The sequence below is a fragment of the Misgurnus anguillicaudatus genome, chromosome 7 (assembly GCF_027580225.2).
Source record: "Misgurnus anguillicaudatus chromosome 7, ASM2758022v2, whole genome shotgun sequence".
Classification (NCBI taxonomy): domain Eukaryota; kingdom Metazoa; phylum Chordata; class Actinopteri; order Cypriniformes; family Cobitidae; genus Misgurnus; species Misgurnus anguillicaudatus.
The window spans coordinates 28,293,157-28,319,403 of NC_073343.2; the positions used below are offsets into that span (position 1 = coordinate 28,293,157).

Consider the following 26,247-nt stretch of genomic DNA (forward strand, 5'->3'; position numbering starts at 1 on the left):
TTAATACGAGAAATGTTTGTTGGTCTCAAGGGACCCGAATGAACACAGGTAGCCCTCCCATCTGCATTCAGACAGCACGGTTTTCCCTCTGGTTCCCCTCATCCACTTCATTTCCGTTCGTCACAGTGTAATTAAATCGCAGTTTCAAATGGCAGTCGGCCGCATATCCTTTCCACGCGACGCTTTAGTATTTTTTAATCAAGTGCCTTGTTTTTGTAATGCAAAGATTGTCCGTATTGGTTAAAATGTAACTTTTGAAGTGTGTGTGTGTGCTAGACCCAATGTGTCCTTTAGCAATTGCAAAATTTGTCTGTGTAATAAAAACAATCTTTAGCGGTGCTCACTTCTCACTTTTTTGATTCGGATCGAACTGCATTTCCTTTGTTTTCTGCCTGTGTGTTATTTAAAGTGAAAAGCTTTGATCATGTACTGTATATATATGTGCTATATCGGATTTTGTCTTTCTTTGTGCAGTTTACGAGTAGATCTTATTTCCATGAAAGATATTAGTTTTCAGCGATATGTGTGTGTGTGTGTGTGTGTTGCATTGATCTGTGACTCTTTATTGTTGATGTGCATCTCACAAGACAATGCACCTGCAGCTTATGCTTAACATCTGTTAATGGAAAATCTCGTTTTTTTATTTTACTTTTTCTTCTGAAATGTGTAGTAAAAGATAATAACAGTTGAATGGTTTGGATATACACTATATATTTTATTTCATAAAAAATAAATGAAGTATTGTACAATAAAAAAAATTGCAAATATCAAATAAAAAATATTTAAGAGGTTGTCCAGGAATATCCCCCATTTGTAAGATCCTGTGAAAAGATATAGTTTAGTATCACAGACCCAAAGGCATTTTAAAGAGATCCCAACAAGTTTGGAATATGAAAGGCGGTCAGATGCAATTTCAGTGGCGGCGTGGTGGGGCAGGCACAATGGTTTGTGGGCCGGTGCAGCTCCTGAATTTTCTTATCAGTGGGGAATTGTGGTGTGCCGAGATGCCAGCAATATCTTCCCTGCTGCTGCTGCTGGAAATGCAGTAAGCCGGCGTCGCGCACGTAAACATACACATACTTGCGAACTGCACGCTGGGATAGTCCGAGCGGTCTAGATGCCCCGCAAATGTGGCTCAATCATTCCAGAACAAAGGGGTGCCTTTGATCTTTTCTCGCTGGATCTGTCGGTGATGTTGTCACAGTAGCGTGTCCACCGTGGACACTCCCTCTCTTCTACATTTGCTCTGATGGGCGGCTGTTGTGATGTGTCGGATTGTTCCTGCTTTACACTGTCGATATTTCCTTTAACTTGTGTACGACAATAATTTAGTATCTGTATTATACAGGATCATGCACATTAAAGACAATACCCTAATTATTTCTTTGCACAACAGTTCAAAGTTGATTATTTGTAACACCTCAATTTATGTGGTGATCTGGGAACGCACGGCTTCATTCACAATGTTTGTATCAACAAAGTGAGCAGTTTTATCTGCACACTTGACAGCGCGAGCCGATAAGCATTGCTGTGGGAGAGACGCGGGCTGCTTCTTTAAAGCCTCTCTCACCCCCACTTTCTCTCTCTCATTACACCACTCCCTCTCTCTCTCTCGCTCGCTCGCTCTTTGTCTTCCCCTCCCCTTTCTTCCTGCTCCGTCTCTCTCTGTGGGCACGGGCAGCACCTTGCCCCACTCCAATTGGCTGGGAATTCACCAATCTGGTGTCCGGAAGGACCACGGGGACTGCATATGCAAAGCCTTGCTTCATATTAATGAGCAGGAATTGTGGCTTTAAGTCCTTGATTAGAAAGTCCAAGAGCTTTTGGTCCCAACTGGCTGTGCCTATAGGCTGTCACCGGGAGAACGGTCCTGATAATTGCACTGCTCAGTCACGGAAAGGAGGGAGAGCCGGAGGAGCTACAGAGAGAGAGAGAGACTGAAAAACTTTGATTCATAAAAGAGCGTTGCTTGAATGATGATCGCAGAGAACACATGGATTCGGTAGAACTTTCCCTTCCCGAGTGTTTTTCCCTACACTCTGAACAACAGTAGGTACATTTTCAGTTTTTATTACTTCTACTGTAGTTGTGTGTTTGTCATCAGTTCCTGTGCTGGCAGTGTGTATATATCTATCTATATATATATATATGTGCATGTGATCACCATAGTCCTTCATTGTAAAGCTGGCAGCCTCTCTAGCATGTCAAGGTTGTTTCTGTTGTCAGGTAGCGTCTGTAGCATGAGCGCGTGTATGTGCGTGCGTTGTGCCGGCACGGAGCACTCGTACGGCTGCTTGCTCTAACTACCGGCTTATCCGCTGACAGAATTACAGCGATCTCTGTTCAAACAAGACGCGTGACAGTGCAGAGCGTGTTTTGTGTAAATGATTAGGAAGAGTGTCAGGCAGAAAATGACATGAAAGAGAGAGTCGGGGGAAGAGAGGGATACAAGAGGATAGGGTGGCAGGAGAGCTGGAAGCGCCGAACCGGTCACACAGCATGTGGCTGCCTAAATGTATTAAAGCTCGGAGAGAGGGGGGACGTGGGGCACAGGCGCTCGGGAGTGCAGAGGGTCCGAAGTGGGATCCATATTTATCTCCGTCCCACTCACTTCTGTCAGCACAGTCTGAGCGAACCCCCGGCCGACAGATTTATGTAGACTTTAATTTTGTTTTATTTACTTTGTGTGACCAAATCGTGTGCATGTAAAATCCTGTAAAAATATAAAATAAAAAAATTAAAAAGTATGCTTACTTTAGTTATGAGGTCATTTTGTAAAGCATTGCTTGTACGCTTAATATTTTTTTAAAGTACAGCGGTGCAATATGTTGTCAATCTTTGCTTTGTCAATATGGCAAAATATTGTGCACTACATCAAGTGTGCATAAGTGTCCTGCATGCTACTTTGTTTAGTCTAAAATAAATAACGATCAAAAACAGGTACCAACCTTAAACTGTCAGCCAACATCCTGCAAAATATACAGTAGCAAAGACATACAACTTCAGTTTTTGCACCCATCCATGCCAGTTGTTTCTGGTAGTTGAAAAAGTGAATAAAAATAGTCAAATAAATAGATCACAAAATAAATGTAGTGAATTTAGTGGTAGGTGATTAAGATATTATGTGTGCTGGATGCAGTAAAGAGTGATGTAAATGTGTTGGCAGCACACCCTGAACAGGATCGTTAGGTTGACTGGATTATTCAGGCTCATAAAAGGAAATTCGAAGATAAGATGTTCCTCACAGCCTTTTATTCATTTGATGCTCGCTCGCTGTTTGATCTTTATTTTAACACAAATTGACTACTGAGATTCTAATTAGTGTATTAATGATGGTAATAACAACAAGTGCTGGTTTAGCTATTATCATAATTACAGACTCTCACCGTCTGCACGTAGATTTACATCTGCACGCTTGTTTTAATATTTACATTCTTAGTGGGAGTTCTTGGTGTGTTTTTAAATCATTCGGAAATGCATAAATATTTAGAAATGCAGTTTTGTTTATGTGTGTGTGTTTGATTTTTTTTGTTGTTGTTTTTAACTTTTAACTAAAAATATGTTTTGAAAAAAAACAATTATTTTGAAAAATAAATGTTTTGAATGCATTGTTTATTAAAGAGTAAATATTTTTTATATACGCGTTTTTTTACGTATGTGGTGTGCATCTGGATCTCCGATTTGCGTTTTACATTTTGTTAAACAAATTCATGAGGACACACTTGACTCGATTTCCATTTTTACGCGAAGAAATTTCTGAGAAGCATTTGCGCTAAAATAAATGTCAGTATAATAATATGCACACTTCATTCACAATTCTTCACATTAAAATTTTTCTACGACATTTCTATTCAAAATGAAGTAAAAATGAAAAGAAGGAAATGAAAGAAAAGCTCTGACATTTTTTCATTTTACTAGAAGCATGTAGTCAGCTTATAAGGGCAATAGACTGTGAATGTCCAGTGGAAGCGCGGGTGTCAAGTGTGTAAAATCACTGCTGGACAATGCAATAGGCTGAATGGCTGTGTGTTGAATTGTCAAGAGGTGTGCGAGGGTCTGTTCATGCATGTTAAACCTTTTGTCGCTTTGTGGATGATTTTAAAACACTGAATCCCCCTTGAAGAAAAACTTGATTTTTATATCGTCTTCACCATTGGTTTTCTCCCTCTCTCTCTCTCTCTCTCTCTTTCTCTCTCATATCAAAACTATTTAAACCCCAGAGGCTGGGATCAAGAGGAATAAAGAGAGATTGTGTAAATTAAATACCATTTAATCTCCTTATAAAATCATTTACTTAATTCATCTGTCAAATGATGTCAATATGCACAGCACAGATTTATTTATTCTGCCGTGTGTGTGTGTGTAGGCCTTTGTTGCCATTCAGTCTTGATTTGGCTCCATCCCATTCCCCCGTGAAAGGTGTCGTTGCTTGTCCTACATGCCTTTCTCTTTCTGTGGCCTCTTGTCGATTACTGTCTGGACACTCTTTGTCTTTACGCTGTCCTGCTTATTGGAGACACAGCTTTGCCACTTCCCCTTATTTCAAGGGTCTGAGGCATTCCAAGGGTAATTAACTCCAGTTAAAAGAGTCCCCCCCTCGGGCCCCGGGCCCCTACACCAGCCTGTCATTCAGGAGAAAATAGTGTCCGGAGGGGGGGCCGTAAGAAGAAAAGGAAGCTATATTTTTGTCCTTTTGTTAAAAAGTGCAATAAGTGGCCCGTCAGACGGACACACACATGCACACACGGACATGTGAAACCATCACAGAACGCTCGCATGCACATGAAAATGCACACACACACACACACTCAGCGTGCGGGCCGATGCCTCCTGATGATGCAGTTGTCAATTTGTGTGATTTATGTATCAATCCATCACAATTTTCTTTTTTTAGAGGGCCAGTGCTGCAATTTTTACGAGAACTTGAATAGGGGTTTTAAGAGAGCCCGCTCCAGCTGAGACTCACATGCGTCAAAAAATTTGAAATCCCACCACCTTTAGCAATTAGACCCAAGCACGTCGCTGCATTTGGCCAACACTCATCCGTGTGTTTTAAAGACGGGATATGCTTTATTCTCCCCTATCGTAGATTTTTCGAGCTCACCCTTTCCCCTTCTCTTTATTTTGCGGATGATTTGGCCTGTATGCCGGGGAGAGGCAGAGCAGACGCAGGGCGACTGAGAGCTTGTGGGATACGGTTACAGCAGGTCAATAGGGACTCTGGTCACTCCAGAAGCAAGCGGGTCCATGAGGGCTAGATAAGGGTAAAAATAGTGCTTTTAGCCACAGCGTGTTTCACTGGCTCCCAAATGACTCACCGTTTGTCTTTCCGCATGGCTTTTTTGATTCTGTTTCCACTTTCCATTTATGCATATAGGTATTGCACAAAAGAAGATGTTTTTAAAATATAAAACAATGAATAATAGAATAAATAGAGTAATAGATTAAAACAAATATCATAAATCTTGAGCTGGGTTCGGGTTAGGTTAGGGTTAGGGTTGGGTTAGGGAATGGGCTGTAATGTATACTGTATATGCATATAGATATATATCGCATTTATGCGTAATTGAGCATTTGCTGAACAGGTGAGGTTTCTTCAGTAGGATTTAAGCTTTAGTGGTGTGGATCTGGACTGATTTTTTAATGTCTTTTGGCTTCATTGGTCTTCAATGAAATTGTGAAATCATGTTGGTCTTGTAGCAGAGATGTGATGGTTGACAGTGAAATATTTCTTCTTACTTTCTCCTGTCATACATCATGTGTGTGTGATGAGATCAGTATAATGTCTGAATCTGTTTCTTGGTCCTGCAGTCAGCTGTAGAGCAGAGAGGCTTTCTGGATGCTTTTCTTGTAACTTCAGCACTTTTCAGACAACTGCATTTTGTCACTTAAATCCTCAAATTTTATTTAATTGCATGTGTCAATTCAGAAAATTTAGGGAAAATATTTTTTATATGCAAATAATATCAATTTTTTTCACTGAAAGTGCATTCATTTTGCATTATTTGTAAAACACTTTTGAACTACTGTAGGGTTACGAACTTATCTATTGAAATATATGTACAGTGTATATATGCACACCCTCGGAGTCATATTTTCCATCACTTTACCAAATAATACACAACGAGATCTGTGATTACTCAATTTTAGTTGCGTTAGAAATTCAAATAATCAACTATGTGTATGTAATTGAAATGCATAGATAAAAAGGAGCAATTGTTACCATCTCATCTAAAACTCAAAATGTTTCCACTTAGACTTCATTCAGACTATTTGTGTCCTCCTTTATATTATCAAAGCTGTCGTGATGGGAGGCTTTCGAACAAATCTGCTTACTGCTTACTTCGAACAAATCTGCGTGCTGTAATTTTTACTCAGACCGGGTACGGATGTACCTGGCTGAAGCACGATTTAAACTCAGCCGGGGTTAGGTGTGCGATTGCATCACATGCACAGATATCAAAGCGCATCTGCGTCGTGGATTTAACAAGATCGGAAAGTGTCCGTCCGTCAGCCTGTGCTTTATAGTTCCTCTCGTCTGCTCCCTGCCGCCCCATCTCCTGCATTCCCGTAGAGATCCAGGCTGAATCGTCCACACGCGCCCCGTCATATTAAAGCTGACAGTCCATCTGCCGCGTGGCCGGCCGCTCTGCCTTTGCGTGCGAGGCCCGCGCTTAATTCCACCTGTCCCGTTCGGCACCCTCAACCCCCGAAGGTTAAATCACGTGCTTGTCGACGAACAATAACAAGAAACCCTGCTGCCGTGAATAACTCAAACCATCACAATGCAAATGCTTCTTGAGTGGTTTGATTGTGTTGTGTTCATATGCTTTTCTGCACGTGTGTGGTTTTTCTGGTTGTGTGCTTGTTTTTATTGCGTGTGTCATGCATGCGAACCGGTTACAGGACTGTCCTATACCGGTAATTAGCCAGCTATGAGTAACCACACAAGCTGTCAGAAGGGAGAGAAAGCGACAGAGAGATATAGGAATGGCATTTACTGTGCATGGGATGGCCGTTCCTGCATAAGAAAGAAAGGCACCTGTCTAATCAATCAGACTCCCACTATTCACAGATGGAAGAGCAACACATGAGTGAATCGCAGAGCATGGCCCCGACACACACACACACATACACTTGGCTTAATACAGCTCATTGTCCTGCGTGTTAATCCTTGTCCGTATGGATGCAGTCCTTAGTCGTTTTGACAGTACCGTGAAATGGGCTCAGGTACATCCCTATAGACTGCCAGTGATCACAAATGACATTTCATTTCATCATCTGTCTTTTATAAACCGATATTTTAATTTTATTTTTTATTTATTCTATACTTTGTTACTTTTTTAACAACAATTATTATAATAATTTTAATGCAGAATGTTTTAAAACCCCATCTTCCTGTTTGTGCATGTATATTTCGATTAAGCTATTTGTGTTTATTGTTAGTATAATATTGATTTATTTGCATATTTTCTGAATGTAATTTGAATTTAAGTCCACCACCTTATTTTATTTATTTTTTACTGTAGTATTTTATCTTTTTATTTTTTTCTTGCAAAGATAAATATCTACAATAAATAATTTGAATCATTTAAACAAGTTAAATCATTTGAATCTTACACGAAAAAGAAATCCTGCCCTAATTAATTTCCATATATTTGAATGGATTATTTTACTGTACATACTCGGACGCCAAGATTACCATGTTATTTACATAGGTCTGTCACAAATGCGCTCCTAATATAACAACTTAACTTAAGCACTCTAGGTGAAATCAATCTCTTCTGCCAGTATCCGCCGAGTGACTGAGATTTGTGTGTATTTGTATATGCATGCACAAGTCTTACTCTGCATGTTTTTTTATTATTCCTTTACTTCGATTCATTTCAAATCTTTGATTTCTCTAAAAAGATGCATGTAAATGCATATAAAATATGAAATATATATGCAGTATACTCCTATACATGTAAACTTTCTGATGCATTTAAAATGTTTGATATTCAGAGAGTCACGAAGGTCAGAGAGTTTATTGGCTTTTGATGTTATTTGCATCCCTGTGTGCAGATGTCTTGTTCTGTTGCGCACAGCCCGACTTTTCGGATCTACAGATATAACAAAACAAATATTTGTGCACAAAAAACGTTGCAATTGTTAGTGACAGATCTTTAATGTTGCTGGGATCAAGAGTCCAACAATGTGTGTTTGTGTGTAAAGTCACGTTAAAGAGAGAGTTGAGAGGAACAGGAGTGTATCAGGCCGTATGTGATGCTGGAGCTTATCGATTCTGCTGCTCACTCGGCCAGAACTAAAGCCAACACATTACGTGTGTGTGTGTGTGTTGCTTTTTCCACTAAGCCCTGACTGGCTCGCCAACCTCAACACACACACACACACACACACACAGACAGCACACGCTGTTCCTCCCACTGTTTGTGAGGTAAACACACTCCCTAGTGCAGCACTCCTGAATTAACTCTAAAATTAGCAATGATTGCAACAAAATGATTCGACAATTAAAAGGAAATGCTGACGGTGATTCTCACCACTCTTTTTTTCTAAAAAAAAATGAATTATCGCCTCAAGTTTGCGTTTTCATGTTAAGCTCATGTTGGATTTCATATATTGTGCATTTAAGTTAGTCTTCAACTTTAGTAATTGCCAATGCTTACCAAGATACATAAGCTTTATATTTTAAATTCAGGCTCTTTTTTTTCGGAAGATGCACAAATCGAAATCCCTAAAAAACAACTTTATTGATTCACAGCGTCGTCTAAACCGCAGAGGACAGACTGAATATAAAGAGATTGAGAAAGTATACAGCAGAATGAGAAATACTGAGCAGTTTCCTGCTTTGAAGCACAGCATTAGTTGAGTGATTAGTTTCATCAGTCCGAATGCGGGGACAGTTGGGGGTTGTGCGGCTCTAATGACATTGAACGTGTTTGCTGAGTTGGAACGGAGATGGAGAATTAGGAAGCCTGCTCTGTTAATTAGAGACTCACACACTTACAGCCGCACTGCCTGGACCACTTCACTTCCTCCACAAGCGGACTTTACTCTCCTGTGCTTTCACTTTATACAAAGTTTAAAATTGGAATCTGTGTAGATGTTTTTATCTAAAGGTCTTTTTGTGGCCTCGATTGATTTCCATAAGTTTGGGTAAACATTTTACTGTGCTAACACAAAGCCGAGGGCTATTACCATTTGATTTACATTCAGTAAGTCTGCAACAGACGTTTAAGTTTCTAGCAACATGTCTACAGTATGAGCATTGTTGAAGTCTTTCTTTTGTTTGAGGTCATGCATGTTTTCTGTAGGTATCGGAGGGAGAGATGCAGAATTGTGGTTTTGAAATTATTTTAAACAGTCACAATTTACTTATCATTGAAATATATGTGGTGTTTATGACTTTTATTTTTCCTAAACTAATATGTTACAATTTACTAGATTTTTTTAAACAGAAATATTATCAAAGTGTTATTAAATACTAATAACGACTATTTACTGGTGCAACCTTTGGGTACACTTAAAAATTAGGGTGCTTTAAAGGTTTTTTACAGCGATGCCACAGAACCATTTTTTTTAAAACATTTATTTCCTCTAAAGATTTTTTACCAACAGAAACTGAAAAGTTATTCAGATCCCTTTTAAGAACCATACAGCCCGAAATGTTTCTTCTATGGTATTGTGAAGCACCAATTATTTATTTTTAAAAGTGAAATGTCTACCAGGCAGTGGCGGCCGCTGACTTCTTTTTTCGAGGGCGCTCGATGCAAAGTTCGTTACATCATGTATGTAGCCCGTCATGTGTGTGGTTCCTTTTTCAAAATATATTTTCTGCACGTCGAGAGATCCTGTGTGCATCACGCGTTTTGCCAAAATAAGTGCATGCTGAAGATGCGTCTAAAGGGTTTATGATAAAAGAGACGCTCGCGTTTGCCAAATACTCGCATAATCTCATGAGTAAACAAAGTTTACTGTTAACGGATTGTCTTGCTTGTATTTTGTGAACGTGAGCGTCTCTTTTATCATAAACGGTTTTGACGCGTGTGCAGCAGGCCCTTATTTTGACAACACACGTGATGCACACACAATCTCTCAAAGTGCTGAACACATATTTTGGAAAAGGGAACCACATGCGTGACACTCACGAGCCACCCCTGCTACCAGGGCAGATAAATGTATTTAAATAATACTTAAATAAATATTAAATAATAATTATTTAAGTGAAAATTATAATTTGTGTTTAAATTTAACTAAACATAAGGGTTATTTTTGGTAGGGGTGTCTGCCTTTGCCCTTGAGTCCCTCTTGAATTAAATTCCATCATATAAACTCCTGCCAGTGCAGGCGTGACGTCAAGCCATTCCCCATGCCATGTTTTTATATGATAATTTCTCACCCCATTCTCACCCCTTTGATTCTAAGGGTCCTGTAAAGCCACAGGCTCTCCCGCCCTGATGTGCGAGAGCCACGGGTACGCGGCGATCGCACCGATTTGCCCTTTTATCTGCTGCCACCCCAGACTTGTTAAAACTGCCGTCAGTAAAACGATGGGCCTGTGCATTAAAAGCGTCAAGGCAGGACTGGCATTAACAAAAGAGTCGGCTACCAATCCTCAACATAGCTTCAAACGGCTCCATTAAAGAATGCCAGTTAGGAAAAGAATGAATATTTTCTGTCACGGTGTGCCGAGCTGCGTCACTGTCTGTCTGCGGCTAATGGCTCATTGGTCTTTATCAGAATTCCTCAGTCCAACTCTCTGACCCTCGTTTTTTATTCCTTCTCTTGCTCTCCCCTTTGTTATAGAATGAATTTATCAAAGGCCCAAGTTAATAGCGAAGATAAGTACGCCAAATGCGGCGCTTGGAGAACGCAACAGCAATACGACATCGAGGCCAGTCACATGCGTGATGCACATGCTCTGTATAACCAAAGGTAAGGAAAGGTCCAAAGAAGCATCATCAAAAGCCAAAATCTATCTGGTGGTGTTTTTGTGTTTTTGTTTTGTCCTCACTTTTCTGTCCTCATGCTTGCTTTATTTAAGTTGGTGTGTTAGTCCAGCTGTTCATATAAAGTGTTTGTGTGTTGTGAAGTAGCCGGGCGTAATTTTTGCGTTAATTTTGCATGTCGTACCCATTGTGTACCGTTTACCTAGGGTCTTATCTGGGCCTAGGGCTAATGCAATGCAACCATATTCATTTGTATGTATACATTTGTGTCTGCCTACTGCTTTGCTTGTAATGTCTGGATTTTTGATGCATATAAGAGGATTAGATAGATAGATAGACAGATAGACAGATAGATAGATAGATAGATAGATAGATAGATAGATAGATAGATAGATAGATAGATAGATAGATAGATAGATAGATAGATAGATAGATAGATAGATAGATAGATAGATAGATAGATAGATAGTCCGACAGATTGAACGTAGGCAAAGTGTAAATTTAAGATAGATAGGAAAAGTTTATGGCTATAGGTTGCAGAGGTTGACGTTCTCGCCCCCTCCAGATGCCGAGGAATGTGTTAAATGCTTCAAGGATTCCGATTAGCATATAAATTTAGATGTATGAAGATCATTGCTCCGATCACGAGTCAGTGAGTTTTATCTAGATTTAGTGGGGGCTGATTTGCGTATAAAATACAGCCAGATGTGACCAGTTAAGAGTCCTCACAAGGCTCTCTCTCTTTCTCTCCCTATCTCTCTATCTCTCTCTCTTTTAGGTTATCTTCAGTAAAATGTCTTTGTTTGACTGTTGTAATTTCAGGTCATTTATGGTTATTACTTTAGAGGTTATGGAAGGGTCAGGGAGAAAAGTGCCTTCATGCCTGTGATATATTTCATTAATATTTTTTGCAAACATATAGTTATGTATGTTATATTGTTAGCAAATTAACTGTCACTAAATGTTATTATATGTACGTTATGTATAATATACAGTTGTATATTACTTCTTATTGAACGTCACCATCCGCTGATGTACCTGGGCTCATATACTTGTACACTAACCTGGCACACTGTTATATCGACAGGATATTTTGGAGATTTATGCAAAGCCTTTTAAAAAAGGTGATTTTAACGGGCATCTCAAAAGTATTAAATGGATTGGATTTGGGTCAGGTTAGTCTGGGTCAATTCGCATGCAAGAGGTCTTCTACTCTCTAAAGGGGGTTGCACACCGGACGCAAAGCTCAGCACCTAGGACAACTCGGAGGTACCGTAAACCGGAAGTGCACATTAAATAGCGCGAGCTTCGTCAGATAGCGTCTATTTCAAAATGCAAAATATACGTTAGCAGCCATTGTTAATCGTTATTGATTTGGGACAAATATGATGTTATTTAATGTTAAACTATGTGAGTGGCGGTCTGTGGTGTGACAGGGATTTGAGCAACTTCCTGAGTCGTAGCTGGGCGGCGCGGAGAGGCGCCACCTTTCGGCGCCGGTGTGCGTATACTCATAGAAAACAATGTGTTCGATTTTTTTAGAACGGCTCGGCACTGAGCTGCGCATCTGGTGTGCGACCCCCTTAAGCCATTTAGGATCACGTTACTGTGCTTGTCGATGGATAGGACTGCCAGGAACTAGAGTATCATGCTATAGGCCTGCACTCTTAAAAGTAAAGCTGTATGTACTGTACCAGTCCTTCCAGAAAAACACAGAGTATTTTTTTATTGTTGCAGGGAAAAATCCTTGATCTTGTGGCACGTTTTCTTAAAAAATGTGATGGGATATGCAGGATATTTATGCAATTTTATGCGCTCAAATATCGGGAACTTGCCAAAATTGCAGGAACTTGCCAAAATTGCGGGAACTTGCAAAAACTGCGGGAACTTCCAAAAACAGTTTGCAGCTTTTCATTGATGCTTGAGTATTTTTTTATTGTTGCAGGGAAAAATCCTTGATCTTGTGGCACGTTTTCTTTAAAAATGCGATGGAATATGCAGGATATTTATGCAATTTTATGCAATCAAATTGCGGGAACTTGCCAAAATTGCGGGAACTTGCCAAAATTGCGGGAACTTGCAAAAACTGCGGGAACTTCCAAAAACAGTTTGCAGCTTTTCATTGATGCTTGAGTATTTTTTTATTGTTGCAGGGAAAAATCCTTGATCTTGTGGCACGTTTTCTTTAAAAATGCGATGGAATATGCAGGATATTTATGCAATTTTATGCAATCAAATTGCGGGAACTTGCCAAAATTGCGGGAACTTGCCAAAATTGCGGGAACTTGCAAAAACTGCGGGAACTTCCAAAAACAGTTTGCAGCTTTTCATTGATGTTCACGTCGCGAAATTACTTCACTTCCTAAGATTGGGGGACATGGCTGCGCATGTGTAAAGTAAATGCAACATTTTTCTAATTTCTGCTAAGATATATATGACTTTTTGCAACAAAAATGCAGGGATTTTGAAATCATGCAAACCCTGCATGTTTTGCAAACAAAAATCTACAATTTATGCTGCAAAAGTGCGGTGAATCTAAAAAATGCGGCCCCCGACTTTGGCTGATTATGCATTGAGTCATGCAATCTGGTGGGACTGATTTTACATTTTGAGCTACAGTAAGCCCTTAAAGGGATAATTCACCTAAAAATGAAAATTCTGTCATAATTTTCTCATCCTCATGTTGTTCTAAGCTTTCTTTGTTCTTTTTTTCTGATGAACACAAAAGAAGATATTTTGATAAATGATGGTAAGCACACAGCTGATTGTTACCATTGACTTCCATAGTAGGAAAACAAATACTGTGGAATATTTGTTTTCATCATCAATGATGATGAAGATAGTTTGATAAATGATGGTAAGCACAAAGTTAACGGTACCCATTGAATTCCATCGTATGTGTTTTTCCTACTATGGAAGTCAATGGTTACAATCAGCTGTGTGCTTACCATCATTTATCAAATTATCTTTTTTGTATTTATCAGATTTAGAACAACACGAGGATGAGAAAATAATGACAGATTTTTATTTTTTCGGTGAACAGTCCCTTTAAACTAATTGAATGCATGTAGATGCACATAGGATATACAGTATATAGGTTAAACAGTGTGTAAGGCTGAACTCAGTGTCCTCACAGAGCTCAGACCAGAGCCACGGACAGATATGTCAAACACATACACACACAGTGTAGGATGTTTCAGTAACAGCTGTGTTGGTAGGTTTGAAGTCAGTCACGCGTATATACACACACACACACACACATGCACGCCTGCATGCACACACACATTCATGCGGTCATACAGGAAAAGCTCTGGCCATCAAGCAAGCCCTGTCACGCATATATGTCGACACATACTCTACAATACACAAGCACACGTGCTGTTTGTGTTTATAGTTCAATCAGATATGCCGACATTGAGTCACAGTCAAACACACAAAGACTCATGGGATTGGGCACAATCGTTTATACCCAAACACACAGTAGCGCGTTCAAAAGGGGAAGGACTCGGACCGGAAATATAAATAGACACGCATCCACCTTCAACACCTACTCGCATCCACACGTGCATTTTCCACTGATAACTCGCATCTCAGAGCAAAGCGAGGGAGACAGAAGCCTGGTCCTGGGGTCAGGGGGAAAACCTCTCCATCTGCCGGTGAGCTGTTACCCAGATGCGAGCCATTTCCTACATAAACGAAATCAACTGATTTAGCTCCTGTGCCTCCAGAGGCACTGTTTTATTTATACGATCAAATACGCCGAAAATGATTAATTTGTCAAGGGAACGGCTTGTTACTGTAAATTTAGCGGGTTGTGTAATAAACTAGATTGCCTTAAACGCAGATGGGAAATGAAGGGCTTTTGGGTGCAGCGCGAGGGGGGAGATTAGATTGAATTGCGGTTTATAACTGGTAGGATTATTAGAGAGAGATGTTTTATATGGTAATATTAAAAGTTAAAATCTTTTAGGAGTCTCTGGGCCAAATGTGATGGGCAGGGGCCACCTGTTGGAAACAGCTGGCCCTCGGTTTTATTGAAATGTTATTGCATTTTAGTAAAAAAAAATGATATGTGTGAACTTTTTCTTATGAAGGAAGTTCAGTCTAGTTCACGTAAAGTGAAAAACTGTCCATTAGAAAATATTTTGGTTTTGTTAATAGTTGGTTAAGATTTTTCTTCTTCTACTTCTTCTTCTTCTTATTATTATTATTATTATTATTATTGACATTATTATTATTATTATTATTATTATTATTATTATTATTATAAATTTATATTTGTAATAAATAAAAATGCTTATGCTGTGTGATATTTTTATTAATAGTACAATAGCAATAACTAGATATTAAAGTTTGAGGACAAACTTTATGTTGGCTTGAAAAAGCGTAGCATGAACGTTTAAAACGGTTTGACAGAAGTTTAGTTTAGTAGGCTATCTGGCTGTTAATATGTTAATATTTAGCATGATGCTTACATGATAAGCATGAAGCTAGCATGAGGCTAGCATGATAAGCATGAAGCTATCATGATTAGCATGAAGCTAGCATGATGCTAACATGATTAGCATGAAGCTAGCATGATGCTAGCATGATTAGCATGAAGCTAACATGAAGCTAGCATGATTAGCATGAAGCTAGCATGATTAGCATGATGTTAGCATGATTAGCATGAAGCTAACATGATGTTAGCATGATTAGCATGAAGGTAGCATGATGTTAGCATGATTAGCATGAAGCTAGCATGATGTTAACATGATTAGCATGAAGTTAGCATGATGTTAGCATGATTAGCATGAAGCTAACATGATGCTAACATGATTAGCATGATTAGCATGAAGCTAGCATGATGTTAGCATGATTAGCATGAAGCTAGCATGATGCTAACATGATTAGCATGAAGTTAGCATGAAGTTAGCATGATGCTAGCATGATGCTAGCATGATTATCATGAAGCTAGCATGATGCTAGCATGATTAGCATGAAGCTAACATGATGCTAGCATGATTAGCATAAAGTTAGCATGATGCTAGCATGATTAGCATGAAGCTAGCATGATGGTAGCATGATTAGCATGAAGCTAGCATGATGCTAGCATGATTAGCATGAAGCTAGCATGATGCTAGCATGATGCTAGCATGATTATCATGAAGCTAGCATGATGCTAGCATGATTAGCATGAAGCTAACATGATGCTAGCATGATTAGCATAAAGTTAGCATGATGCTAGCATGATTAGCATGAAGTTAGCATGATGGTAGCATGATTAGCATGAAGCTAGCATGATGCTAGCATGATTAGCATGAAGCTAGCATGATGCTAGCATGATTAGCATGAAGCTAGCATGATTAGCATGAAGCTAGCATGATGCTAGCATGATTAGCATGAAGCTAGCATGATGTTAGCATGATTAGCATGAAGCTAGCATGATGCTAGCATGATTAGCATGAAGCTAGCATGATGCTAGCATGATTAGCATGAAGCTAGCATGATGGTAGCATGATTAGCATGAAGCTAACATGAAGCTAGCATGATTAGCATGAAGCTAGCATGATTAGCATGAAGCTAGCATGAAGCTAGCGTGATTAGCATGAAGCTAGCATGATGCTAGCATGATTAGCATGAAGTAAACATGAGGTTAGCATGATTAGCGTGAAGCTAACATGATTTAACGTGAAGTTAGCATGATTAGCATGATGCTAGCATGATTAGCATGAAGCTAGCACTATTTAGTGTGAAGCTAACAAGATTTAACATGAAGCTAGCATGATTTAGCATGAAGTTAGCAAGTTATATTATGAAATTAGCATAAAGCTAGCATGAAACTAGCATGAAGCTAGTATGACTTAGCATGGAGCTAGCATGAAGCTTACATGACCCAAAGACCCAACCCCCATGTCTCTATAATGTTCAGATCCAAAGATATAAGGCTTTGTTTATTATGTTGCTAGGGTGCTCATATTTGGTTGCTAGGGGCGTGGCTTAACACCTCAATAAGAATCCTATTAAGACTGATTGGATGCCTGAGTAAAATGAGCCCACCCCTATGTCTCTATGACACTCTGGTGCAAAGATATCCATCTGGGCTTTTTATAATGGTAGTCTATAGGAGATGTTGCTAGGGTACCCAAAATTGTTGCTAGGGGCGTGGCTTAATAGCTCTGGGGCGATCCTAAGAGACTGATTGGATGACTGAGTAAGATGAGCCCACCCCCATGTCTCTACGACACTCTAAAGTAAAGATATTCCATCTGGGACGCTTTCATTCCCTTATATGGGCATGTTTCCTGCCCCATTATAAGTCAATGGGAAATTTTGGGGGCCTCTTACACCCCAGGGGTACAGCTTACACCCCATTGTGATGTATGTTCTTACAGAGCCTGTCAGCCTCCTTAAATGTGGTAAGCCACAAGTTTCTACAAGTTACTCACTCACAGCTATGACCCGTCAAAGTTTGTCTCAATGTTAAGTCAATGGAAATTTAGGGGTGTTCGAGCCCCCCGTTTAGGAATTCGGAAGGTCCCATCAGTTAGAAAAGATATAGCACACTCCGTCAGACCAGTCTGAAGGTCCGTCGAAAATTTGGTGCATGTAGCTTGAAAGCTCTAGGACGAGTTACTGTTCGTAATTTTGGTCTCAGAAAAAGAATAATAATAACTAGATAGAAAAGTTTGTTGACAAACTTTATGTTGGCTTGACAAAGCGTAGCCTGTACGTTTAAAACGGTTTGACAGATGTTTAGTTTAGTAGGCTATCTGGCTGTTAGTATGTTTAAGTATATAGCTAGCCTGATTTATCATGAAGCTAGCATGATTAGCCTGAAGCAAGCATGAAGCTCACATGATTAGCATGAAGCTAGCATGATGCTTACATGAAATAGCATGAAGCTAGCATGATGCTAACATGAAATAGCATGAAGCCAGCATGATGCTAACATGAATTAGCATGAAGCTAGCATGATGCTAACATGAATTAGCATGAAGTAAGCATGATGCTAACATGAATTAACATGAATTAGCATGAAGCTAACATGATGTTAACATGAATTAGCATGAAGCTAACATGATGTTAACATTAATTAGCATGAAGTTAGCATGATGCTAACATGAATTAGAATGAAGTTAGCATGAAGCTAGCATGATGCTAACATAAATTAGCATGAAGCTAGCATGATGCTAACATGAATTAGCATGAAGCTAGCATGATGCTAACATGAATTAGCATGAAGCTAGCATGATGTTAACATGAATTAGCATGAAGTTAGCATGATGCTAACATGAATTAGCATGAAGTTAGAATGAAGCTAGCATGATGCTAACATGAATTAGCATGAAGCTAGCATGATGTTAACATGAATTAGAATGAAGCTAGCATGATGCTAACATGAATTAGCATGAAGCTAGCATGATGTTAACATGAATTAGCATGAAGCTAGCATGATGTTAACATGAATTAGCACGAAGCTAGCATGATGCTAACATGAATTAGCATGAGGCTAGCATGATGGTAACATGAATTAGTATGAAGTTAGCATGATGCTAACATGAATTAGCATGAAGCTAGCATGACGCTAATATGAATTAGCATAAAGCTAGCACGATGCTAACATGAATTAGCATGAAGTTAGCATGATGTTAACATGAATTAACATGAAGTTAGCATGAAGCTAGCATGATGCTAACATTAATTAGCATGACGCTAACATGATGCTAACATGAATTAGCATGAAGTTAGCATGAAGCTAGCGTGATGCTAACATGAATTAGCATGAAGCTAGCATGATGCTAACATGAATAAGCATGAAGCTAGCATGATGCTAACATGAATTAGCATGAAGCTAGCATGATGCTAACATGAATTAGCATGAAGCTAGCATGATGCTAACATGAATTAGCATGAAGCTAGCATGATGCTAACATGAATTACCATGAAGCTAGCATGATGCTAACATGAATTAGCATGAAGTTAGAATGATGCTAACATGAATTAGCATGAAGCTAGAATGATGCTAACATGAATTAGCATGAAGCTAGCATGATGCTAACATGAATTAGCATGAAGCTAGCATGATGCTAACATGAATTAGCATGAAGCTAGCATGATGCTAACATGAATTAGCATGAAGTTAGAATGATGCTAACATGAATTAGCATGAAGCTAGAATGATGCTAACATGAATTAGCATGAAGCTAGCATGATGCTAACATGAATTAGCATGAAGCTAGCATGATGCTAACATGAATTAGCATGAAGCTAGCATGATGCTAACATGAATTAGCATCAAGCTAGCATGATGCTAACATAAATTAGCATGAAGCTAGCATGATACTAACATGAATTAGCATGAAGCTAGCATGATGCTAACATGAATTAGCATGAAGCTAGCATGATGCTAACATGAATAAGCATGAAGTTAGCAAGATTTATTATGAAATTAGCATAAAGCTAGCATGAAACTAGCATGAAGCTAGTATGACTTAGCATGAAGCTAGCATAAGGCTAACATGACCAAAAGACCCAACCCCCATGCCTCTATGATGTTCGGATCCAGAGATATAAGGCTTTGTTTATTATGTTGCTAGGGTGCTCATATTTGGTTGCTAGGGGCGTGGCTTAATACCTCGATAAGAATCCTCAGAGACTGATTGGATGCCTGAGTAAAATGAGCCCACCCCCATGTCTCTGCGACACTGTGCTGCAAAGATATCCATCTGCGCAATTTATAATGGCAGTCTATGGAATAAGTTGCTAGGGTGCCCAAAAATGGTTGCTATGGGCGTGGCTTAATAGCTATGGGACGATCTTGAGAGACTGATTGGATGCCTGAGTAAAATGAGCCCACCCCCATGTCTCTACGACACTCTAAAATGAAGATATTCCATCTGGGACGCTTTTATTCCCTTATATGGGCATGTTTCCTGCCCCATTATAAGTCAATGGGGAAATTTGGGTGCCTCTTACACCCCAGGGGTACAGCTTACACCCCAATGTGATGTATGTTCTTACACAGCCTACCAGCCTCTTCAACTGTGATAACCCACAAGTTTCTACAAATTTCTTGTTCGCAGCTATGACCCGTCAAAGTTGGTCGTAATGTTAAGTCAATGGAAATTTTGGGGTGTTTGAGCGCCCCGTTTAGGAATTCGGTAGGTCCCATCAGTTAGAAAAGTCATAGCATAAATCTACGTACCAGTCTTAAAAGTTTTGTAAAGTTTTGTGGGTGTAGCTTGAAAGCTCTAGGAGGAGTTACAGTTCGAAAAAGTGTGGACCAGAAGAATAATAATAATAAGCTTAGATCGAAGAACAGTATGTTGGCTTTGTCAAGCCAACATAATAATAATAATAAGTTTAATAGCAATAACAGTATGTTGGCTTTTTCAAAGCCAACATAATTATGTAACTATATAGAATACTATTATTATTATTATTATTATTATTATTGTTATTATTATAAAAATAGGGAATTTGTCATCCTATCAATGATAGAGAGCATTGATTTGACTTTTTGACCACTCTTTCCCCCTAATGAAAATGTGCCTATAAGGTAGAGACAGGGGGGCGGACATGGCCGATGTTTAGCTCAGGGTTGGGGTCTGGGCTCCGTGTAGAGGGAGAGTGGCAGGACGGGTATTACAGAAATAAACCCGATTATGGGCGGAATGTGAATTAGATTTTGTAACAGATGGTGGTGTTGAAAATTTAAGATGCTTTGCAGCAGGGGAAGGCGACAGCGGCTCGGCGCATCTCCGTATGAGCGGTGGTGATAGACAGCTATAACTCAGGACAATCCCGCCTTGACAGCCAATTTCAAGAATCTGATCTGGTTAAAGACGCGGCTTTCGCCGGTTCACTCGCCAAAAAACAACCAGCATTTTTCTCTCCCTCTCTCCTTCCCTCTTTTTTCATTCTCAGCACCTTTTTACACGCCTGTCATATTTCCTGGAATAAAATCCTCTTTTACCATCTGTTTAATAGAATGTGTTTTTAATCTCCGCTTTTTTTTCTCCTGTTATTTTTTATTATATTTACGTGCAATTTCATTTCATTGAGACCTCGGCTCATCCTCTCTTATCTCCCCTCGTGTCCCGTAGCAGGTGAAAAGATGAACGTTGCGCTCAGACAGGAGTAAAGCACTCATTTTAGGGGTATTGCTTATTGAAAAATGCCAAACGCTTATTTGCTCTAGCCAGTTTTCAGCGCCCTATCACTGCCAAAAAAGAAGTCACTTGCTCCTACCCATAACAACTTGACTCTCAAAATAATCATCACATCGAATTTCCACATCCCACTCTGTATTTTCAAACTCAGTTTTGGCCTCTTCTTCATTTTTGGCAAAAAATTTAGATTTTGTTTTTCGATTTTTTTTTTTACAATACGTCACTGTGTCTGTCTGTATTGGAATGTCTTACCTGATAAAGCAGAATACTTATCTGCCCATACAGAAAAATGACCTAAATCATCAAGATTTTCATCTATGAGTGTGCCAGACTCAAACACACACACACACACACACACACACTTAAACACACACACACACAGACATGACTCTTATCGGGTTTGGACATCTAAACCCCACACTGTCGTCAGTATGCACAGATGTGAACTGCAGAACAGCTATAAATAGAGCTATAAAGATAAAAAACAACCAAACATGTTATTCAAATATTTAAATTGATCCTTTTTTCCCCATACATATACATTGGCAGAGAGAATTATGAGATAACCAAAATCTACTGTATGGAAAATCCATATGCATTCTTATCTCTTTGCCTTTAAAATAGTGTCCTATGCACTTCGCTAAGGGCCACTGGCCTTCCCATGGTATTTATTACACAGACGAGCGTTAGCCTCATCTCCACTGGCCCGCCGCTGGCATTTTTACGGCAGCTCGCTCCATTGTACAAATGTGTTTTTGCCATTATCACATTGATTGCATGTAATCAGAGGTGTTATTTTGCAGGCGTCCATCGACAGTGAAGTGAATTACTACTTTCCAACCCAGTAATGTTATAACAATTGATCTGCCCATACAGCCGGAAAAGCAACCTGTTCCACATGTCCGTATTTCTCATGCTGGATCAAATGTAATCAGGATCTCCTCTTTATAAAGATAGAAAAACAGTTCTGCTCTTGTTTTATAACATAGTAAATTATTTGAAGTTAGTGTGCTATTAAAGGGATAGGTCACCCAAAAAAGTGAAAATTCTGAAAAAATTATGTTTTTCTAAACCCTTCTTTTTTCTGATGAACACAAAAGATGATATTTTGATAAATTATGGGAAGCACACAGCTGATTGTAATCATTGACTTCCCTATAGGAAAAACCAATATGATGGAATTCAATGTGTGCTGTCAACTGTGTGCTTACCATCATTTATCAAAATATCTTCTTCATCATTTATCACAATACTTCCATAATATTTGTTTTACTACTTTTTTGTGTTCATCAGAAAAAATAAATTCATGCAGGTTTACGGCAACATGAGGATGAGAAAATGATGACAGAATTTTTATTTTTGGGTAAACTCCTTTTCATTCCATCTAGAAGTGAAACAAATGTAAACGGTCATAATTTAAGCATCATTTAAAGGTTAATTTACTAATTTTAGTCCAATTATAATGTCATTATTATATGAATGAAATTGTTTAAAAAGTTTGAGAACCGTAGTGAAATTTGTTTTTTATATTTAATACATCTCTTTCATTGAAATATTACGTTTAGCATAACAAATTCAGTGAAAGGTTTAATTTTAGCAGTTCTTTGTTTTTGCTATGGCCCTTTTGCTTTAATGAGAGCATGCACTTCAGCTTGCATGCAAAAAATGATGATGCATTATATTATTGCACTTTTTTTGAACTCTAAAAAACATTTAAATACACTCTAAAAAACCAAACGGTGCTATATAGCACCAAAACAATTGCTTTGGATCGTAACGATAGAAGAACCATTTTAGTGCCATATAGCACCGGTGAAGAACCAGTGAAGCACCAGTGAAGCACCAGTGTAGAACCATATAGGGGCCATATAGCACCACATATGGTTCTACATAGCACTATATGGTTCTACACAGGTGCTTCACTGGTGCTTCACTGGTTCTTCACCGGTGCTATATGGCACTAAAAATGGTTCTTCTATCGTTACGATCCAAAGCAACTGTTTTGGTGCTATAAAGCACCGTTTGTTTTTTAGAGTGTAGCAAAGAAGACTTTTAGACCCTAATATGATAATTAAAAAATATAATTTCAAAATGTCTAAAACATTTTTTCAACCTATCTATCTAGGTACAGTGTATGTATACCGCCATGTAAATAGTGGTCCATTGGTCCTGTTGTTTGATTTTATTCCAGCACTTAACTCATTCCCCGCCAGCCTTTTTTTGTGCTTTCGAGCAGATTCAGATGCTCTTAACACACCGCACACCACAGGAAAATCTAATAAGATAATCGCTTCAATCACAAAGACGATCGGACTTTACCTAGGATTGTCGTAAGGGGGCCCAAATTCAGAACAAAATTATCTTTTGGTGTGTAGCTAACTGTACACCCTCTAGCTATCCAGGATCAGACACACTAACACTTTACTGTCGCGAATGAGAGAGAGAGAGAGAGAGAGAGAGACAACTCTGGTTAATGCAGTGATTATATGTTTACCTCTATAGTTGTCAGAGCACTGGATCAAACATTCTAATGACAGCTTGTCATTGCCAAGTGGCTGTGTTTTCCGAAATTGTTTTCCTGCTGATTTGTGACGCTTTGCCTCAGCACATAAAATAAGAGAGCACAGACAGCTAGAGAAAAACAAACAGAAAACAATAATCTCTCTGCTCGGAGATCCCTTCAGACTTTTAACTTTCAATAAAAAGCAAGCAAATGGAAGGTTTAAATATTTGATGTTCGCATAAGATCAGAAATACCCTTTCCTTCTTTGTACTATAGCCTAACCAATATGTTTTTTTTCCGGGGCAAATTAGGGAATTATTATTAGGGAATAAAAAGACATATATCGATATATCGGCCAATATCTTTATGTGTATATTATACTGTAGGACAGTACACATATACTACAGTATATTCTACTACAGTAATGTATTCTATATACAGTACCAGTCAAAAGTTTGGACACAAATCGGAAGTGTGTCCAAACTTTTGACTTGTACATAGAATATAGTACATACATAAACAGAATATACTGTATATACATAAACACGTTTTTTGCACCACATTTAAACGTGGTGATCAAACACATATAATGAAGTGACAAATATATGTAATGGAGGCAGTGTGTTTGGCAATTTAATTATAAACTTTATTATTCAAAATCAGTGCACTAAACAGTAAACTTCATTTCACTTATTATAAATAACTTTAAAACGCAAATAGAACAAAAATATATATATATATTAAATTATTGAATTATTAACTTATTGTCAGTGTTAATTGAAAAATTAGTACTATGGAGTCATTGTTTAATAACTTTACAGATTTTTTTCCCCAAGCGACAATTATTTAAAAATAAGAAAAAAACAACGAGAAAACAATACATAAAATGACATGAGAAATCCGTGGGAGTGACACGGAAAAGGCATCCGTGCTCCCGGCACGGAAAAAAGCTAAATTCCGTGACATGGACACGGATAAATTGATCAAATTTTCTATAACACGGATTTCCATGAGATCATGTTGCAACATAAAAATGGTTCCCCTATGATTATAAGTTTTTAGTGGTATTTCACACCAATTTTTATGCTTTTTTCAACTATTATTGATAATTATTGAGGATCAAAGAAAGAAGCTTAAAAATGAAAAAAAAACTGTACAGAATTGCATTTACATTATGAATGTATATGACTACACTATTCCCAGGTCATGGAAAGTCCTTAAAACAGATTACCAGGGTTAAAATGACCATTTTTATATATTTTTTAATTCATCTGAATCTAACATTTTATGCAAATAATGCATTTCATTTTCTAATCCCCCTCATATTGCTGATCCACAGAGGCTGATAAAGGTGTTTGCTATTTTCCAGTTTCTTCCTTTTATTTTGTCTCGATGACATTACACACTAATTTCAACTTTGTCATGATAAAACCTTAAGGTAAAATTTATGAGAAATTGAAGTACTATTTATAATGTAGAATAACTGTTATGTCCCTAACAATAAAGAACAACCGATTATGTCTTATCGGCAGTATTTTTTATCTTGTCTCTTGGCAGAATATCACCTGCCTTTTTATACCCTTTCACTTGACAATTATTATTTCCATTCATAAGCTTAAACTAAATTCACAGCTCTTCTGCATAAGAACTTCTTTTGTTAATGACCCACTGTGGGATTGAAGCTCGGCGCCAGGCAGTGGTAAAAACAGATAAAATCATTACCTCTCAAATAGTCTGTTCTCTGTCAGAAAGGGCTTTCTTTTCTTCTAAAATATAGGCTTTAGAATTCCATTTTTCTTAAAGCTAATGTGAATTTTACTGCCTCTAATTTTGGATTCAAGTGTGGCCCGGAATAAAAATCCACCATCTGACAATTGAATTTATGGATGGTTGTGAATATTGCAGGTTCGGATTAATAGAGTCATAGAATTTCAAAGAGCAGGAGAGAAAGGGAACACTAATAACTTTCAGTCAAAGTTATAGAGCAGGGTGTCTCCTGTTGAGAATCTTAAGAGCGCGCTGTAAAGAATGGGGGACCCCTACAATGCTGGGCCCGTCCTCTTTTGTTATTTTTTTGACTCTGTTGCTCTTGGTTTCTCAGCCGTCACATACAAAACCAGTTTGTCTCCTTTACCCTAAATAGAATGAGAGAATATGTTATATAAACATCCTTATACTGTTGGGTATAAACAGCCTCAAGTGCTTGTGTTTTCACAGATTTTAACCGGCTTTACACTGTGTATAAATACACAACATGCATCCTTGACATTACTAGAATGTTCCAGAATACTGTCGTCCCCCTCAGCACACAAGACACCTGCCGGTGAGCGTGCACGTGAATGTGTGTTCGTATCGGCGATGCATCAGTAGAAGTGTAATAGGAGCTTTTTCATAATCGATTGCAATTCAAGGTAACAGGTGCTTGACTCAGCCAATTTTACACCAAGGGTGCATTAATGGCTAAAACTTTCAATTCTGCATTTTGTTTCATTTGAACTGGTAATTTACAAGTGCAATAATATATTTTATTTTATATTATAGTAATTCAATATTTGACGGTGAAATCTGCCCGCTTAACAGAATTGCAAAAAAACATTTTCTCAGTCACAAAAGTTATACACTTGAATTTTAAAAGTAC

At 38.5% G+C, this 26,247-nt stretch overlaps 1 protein-coding gene and 1 long non-coding RNA gene across 8 annotated transcripts in view; one reads left to right on the forward strand and one right to left on the reverse strand.

Moving 5' to 3' along the window:
* Nucleotides 1-26,247, reverse strand: part of LOC141365364 (uncharacterized) — a 310,045-nt gene that overhangs the window by 152,393 nt on the left and 131,405 nt on the right. The window lies entirely within an intron of this gene.
* Nucleotides 1-26,247, forward strand: part of esrrga (estrogen-related receptor gamma a) — a 231,258-nt gene that overhangs the window by 125,347 nt on the left and 79,664 nt on the right. For 2 of the 7 annotated variants that reach the window (XM_055172183.2, XM_055172184.2), the window contains exons 1-2: nucleotides 1,801-2,049; nucleotides 10,810-10,938. The exons of 1 other annotated variant lie outside the window; for it this stretch is intronic. In XM_055172183.2, coding sequence (XP_055028158.1) covers nucleotides 1,994-2,049; nucleotides 10,810-10,938 — 185 coding nt within the window. In that variant the 5' untranslated portion in view covers nucleotides 1,801-1,993. Of the gene's footprint in view, nucleotides 1-1,800; nucleotides 2,054-10,809; nucleotides 10,939-26,247 lie in introns of those variants that run through there. 4 more of the 7 variants (XM_055172185.2, XM_055172186.2, XM_055172190.2 and 1 more) reach the window with 4 other exon arrangements.